Raw genomic sequence first — 4512 nt, forward strand, 5'->3', positions numbered from 1 at the left:
CTTCCTGCCCAGCTATTGGTCTTCAAATCTTTATTAAAACCAACCAGAAAATGCCTTAGGCAGGTGAGGAAGGATAGAGACACATGTTCACATAGTGTGCCCCATCAGGAAGGAAGAAGGTAAAATACACTCATTACATAATATACTTATGTGGAAATTCTCATGAATAAATCCCAACTTAAAAACTATCATTTAATCTAATAATAACCAGTGTTCTGCTATAATTATGATGGTAATAAACATGATGGGAAATTATGATGGGAAACAAATAGCAAAATAGTTATGATAGTAGATGAATTCAAAGACAAATTTAACATAAAACCAGAGACACTGAAACTTATAGAGGAGAAAGTGGGGAAAAGCCTTGAAGATATGGGCACAGGGGAAAAATTCATGAACAGAACAGCAATGGCTTGTGCTGTAAGATCGAGAATCGACAAATGGGACCTAATGAAACTCCAAAGTTTCTGCAAGGCAAAAGACACCGTCAATAAGACAAAAAGACCACCAACAGATTGGGAAAGGATCTTTACCTATCCTAAATCAGATAGGGGACTAATATCCAACATATATAAAGAACTCAAGAAGGTGGACTTCAGAAAATCAAATAACCCCATTAAAAAATGGGGCTCAGAACTGAACAAAGAATTCTCACCTGAGGAATACCGAATGGCAGAGAAGCACTTGAAAAAATGTTCAACATCCTTAATCATCAGGGAAATGCAAATCAAAACAACCCTGAGATTCCACCTCACACCAGTCAGAATGGCTAAGATCAAAAATTCAGGTGACAGCAGATGCTGGCGAGGATGTGGAGAAAGAGGAACACTCCTCCATTGTTGGTGGGAGTGCAGGCTTGTACAACCACTCTGGAAATCAGTCTGGCGGTTCCTCAGAAAACTGGACATAGTACTACTGGAGGATCCAGCAATACCTCTCCTGGGCATATATCCAGAAGATGTTCCAACAGGTAAGAAGGACACATGCTCCACTATGTTCATAGCAGCCTTATTTATAATAGCCAGAAGCTGGAAAGAACCTAGATGCCCCTCAACAGAGGAATGGATACAGAAAATGTGGTACATCTACACAATGGAGTACTACTCAGCTATTAAAAAGAATGAATTTATGAAATTCCTAGCCAAATGGATGGACCTGGAGGGCATCATCCTGAGTGAGGTAACACATTCACAAAGAAACTCACACAATATGTATTCACTGATAAGTGGATATTAGCCCCAAACCTAGGATACCCAAGATATAAGATATAATTTGCTAAACACATGAAACTCAAGGAGAATGAAGACTGAAGTGTGGACACTATGCCCCTCCTTAGATTTGGGAACAAAACACCCATGGAAGGAGTTACAGAGACGGAGTTTGGAGCTGAGATGAAAGGATGGACCATGTAGAGACTGCCATAGCCAGGGATCCACCCCATAATCAGCATCCAAACGCTGACACCATTGCATACACTAGCAAGATTTTATTGAAAGGACGCAGATGTAGCTGTCTCTTGTGAGACTATGCCGGGGCCCAGCAAACACAGAAGTGGATGCTCACAGTCAGCTAATGGATGGATCATAGGGCTCCCAATGGAGGAGCTAGAGAAAGTAGCCAAGGAGCTAAAGGGATCTGCAACCCTATAGGTGGAACAACATTATGAGCTAACCAGTACCCCGGAGCTCTTGACTCTAGCTGCATATATATCAAAAGATGGCCTAGTCGGCCATCACTGGAAAGAGAGGCCCATTGGACTTGCAAACTTTATATGCCCCAGTACAGGGGAATACCAGGGCCAAAAAGGGGGAGTGGGTGGGCAGGGGAGTGGGGGTGGGTGGATATGGGGGACTTTTGGTATAGCATTGGAAATGTAAATGAGTTAAATACCTAATAAAAAATGGAAAAAAAAAAAGACAAATTTATCTCTAATCCAATAGAAAAAAAGAATTCATATTTCATAGTGCTGAAAGACAGGCAGCCCTAATTACTACCTATCATACAATGCTAGCCACTGCACAGAGCAGCCTCCACTATCATCAGATCACATGGTGCCTGTCTAGAGGAATCCATCACCAGCTGCCTGTTGATTGTTGATGTTCTTTTAGAGAAAGGATGGAGTGGGAGGGATCCTTGGAACCTCATCTGAAGTTTCAGGTTCTTCTGTCAACTCTTTCCATTTAACTCTGCCCTAACTCCACAAGACCTGGGAGTCTTGGAAGGTGCTAAGGTATACACTGGGGTGACTATCTGGGAGAAACTATCTAAGTGGATCTGAAGAAGACATTGTCCATGCTGGGAAAAGACTTTGCAATGCAGTTGTCTTTCACACTCCTGTAGGCAACTCCTCATCCATGGTTTATAAACTTTATAAGTGACCAGGATAATTTCATTAATTGTGGTGCAGTCTACTCCCCTATCATCAACCTAGTCATTAGCAGCACATCAATCAGTCATTACAACTCATCAATCATGCTCCAAAATAATTTTATCATTTTATACTCAATACCAAATACTCCACAGAAAGGTAAATATGGATAAAATCCTTTACCACATTACACTGAGGTATTGTACTATTAATAATATAGGACCTTCACAACATTGCCTCTCATCCATAACCTACCAAAATGTTAGTTCTGCCTCCCACAGGACTTCGACCCATCCTCAGTCCGTTAGCTAATGCATTCCACTTAAAGGGCTGAGTGATCAGAGGACTCAACACCCTTGAGAATCAGGAGCAAATCACATCTGACATTTTTCTCTGATTTAAAAAAAAAAAAACTTACACAATATTGAAATGGTCAGAGGCAGAAAATGTATTCTATGCATTGCTATATTCACACTTCCCAGCAAAAATACAAGGAACAGGCAGGTTAAAGTATAAGAGCTGAATGAATAAAAGAAGGAATAGCAGATCTCTGGTACATTTGAGAAGCAGTGACAGAGATTGCTTAATTCTTCCTTGTCAGAAATCTTGGAAACATGAGGAAGATGCTGGGAGCATTGGGTGCTGCCACCTCCTCTGTTGTGAAAGCAGCAGCATGCTTGAGCTGTGCATCACACACCTGACAAGGATAAAAGGGCTGCTGCTCTGGAACATGCAGCCACAGCCTCTTCAACACAGCCTTCTTCTCCTACCTTTGCAGAACCTGGTGAGTACCTAACTAGGGATAGGAACTCATCTTAGAGGGTGTAGAGATGACAAGCTGGACATGGCCAAGGTGAAAGAAGCATGGTGTCCAGTGTGAAGGCAGCAGAAAGTGGACCTGCCAGGGGCCAAGAGACAGTGAGGAAAATAGACAGGAGTCTCTGTGTGTACATCAAGGTTTGTGACACACCAGAGTCCTGGCTCTCAAGATTGCCTCTATTCTACTGAGAGGTTTGCATCAGCCCAGAGGATTCTCCAAGAGTCATTTCCCCATGACCTGTATTTGCTACATTTTAGCAGAGAGCTACTTAGAAGTATCATTACCTTCTGAAAGCAGGGCTAAAAGAAGAGAATGTCTTGCAGGTCATGGAGCTCAGTTACCCTTTGCCTTTGTAAACCTCGTTGTTCTGAGTGCACTTACTGGGGATACGTGCTGAACTTTATGATAGTCTTGAGAATGCTGTATTCAGATGGATTTGTGCCTTCATGGTCCTATTTATTTGCAGATAAGTCAAGGAAGTCATGTGTTTGACAGACTAAGTCAGTAGACACTCAACAGAAGCTTCTCCCTATGTTTCTATCCTACTCTTCTAGGTCCAGTTCCTGCCGAGATGTCCTGCCAGCAGAGCCAGAAGCAGTGCCAGCCTCCTCCCAAGTGCCCTTCCCCAAAGTGCTCCCCAAAGTGCCCCCCAAAGAGCACAACACAGTGTCTGCCTGCAGCCTCTTCCTGCTGTGCTACAAGCTCTGGGGGCTGCAGTCTCCCCAGCTCTGAGGGAGGCTGCTGCCTGAGCCACCACAGGCGCAGGTCCCACAGATGCAGGCGCAGGAGCTCCAGTTCCTGTGACCGTGGCAGTGGTCAGCAGTCTGGGGGCTCAGGCTGTGGCCACAGCTCTGGGGGCTGCTGCTGACCCAGACAGTGCAATTGGGAAAGAAACACTATCAAAAACGAGTCTATAAACCTCAAATGTTCAGTCCTCTTTCCCAGTTTCTCTGTCTTCTTTAAGTGCTGAGATGTTTCCCAAGAGAGCTCAGATCTCTCCTGGCTCTTCCTGTTCTCCTCAAGATCCTGTACCTTGATATCTTGAGAGCTTTTGATAACTGCCTGGGTGGTTATCATCCTGTACTTGACCCTGTGGAAAGTAAAGAATGTGTTTCTCAACAGCACTGTGTGTCTCATGTCTGTCTCTGTGTGTATCTCCTCCTGCTCTGTTCCTCTAGTCAGTACTATTTAGCATGTAGAGTAGATGATGCCTCCACAGAAGAGCAGCATGGTGGGCTTAGGGGCAGGGGAGGGCGTTGCATCAGTAAGAGGCTACTGGCTTTGATTCCTGTGGGAGACTTGACTAACCTGTAACATGTGTGGT

General features: G+C 43.9%; 1 protein-coding gene across 1 annotated transcript; it reads left to right on the forward strand.

The window, feature by feature from the left end:
* Positions 1-3102: 3102 nt before the first annotated feature.
* On the forward strand, positions 3103-4312 carry Lce3f (late cornified envelope 3F). Its single transcript, NM_001018079.2, has 2 exons — positions 3103-3152; positions 3743-4312. The coding sequence occupies exon 2, from the start codon at positions 3760-3762 to the stop codon at positions 4054-4056; it is 297 nt and encodes a 98-aa protein (NP_001018089.1). The 5' UTR covers positions 3103-3152; positions 3743-3759; the 3' UTR covers positions 4057-4312.
* The last annotated feature ends 200 nt before the right edge of the window (positions 4313-4512 follow it).

The sequence above is a fragment of the Mus musculus genome, chromosome 3, assembly GCF_000001635.26.
Source record: "Mus musculus strain C57BL/6J chromosome 3, GRCm38.p6 C57BL/6J".
NCBI classification, from domain to species: Eukaryota; Metazoa; Chordata; class Mammalia; order Rodentia; family Muridae; genus Mus; species Mus musculus.

Bases quoted from the DNA above. Each gene is read 5' to 3' on its own strand.
- Lce3f (NM_001018079.2), top strand. From the start codon at position 3,760: ATGTCCTGCCAGCAGAGCCAGAAGCAGTGCCAGCCTCCTCCCAAGTGC.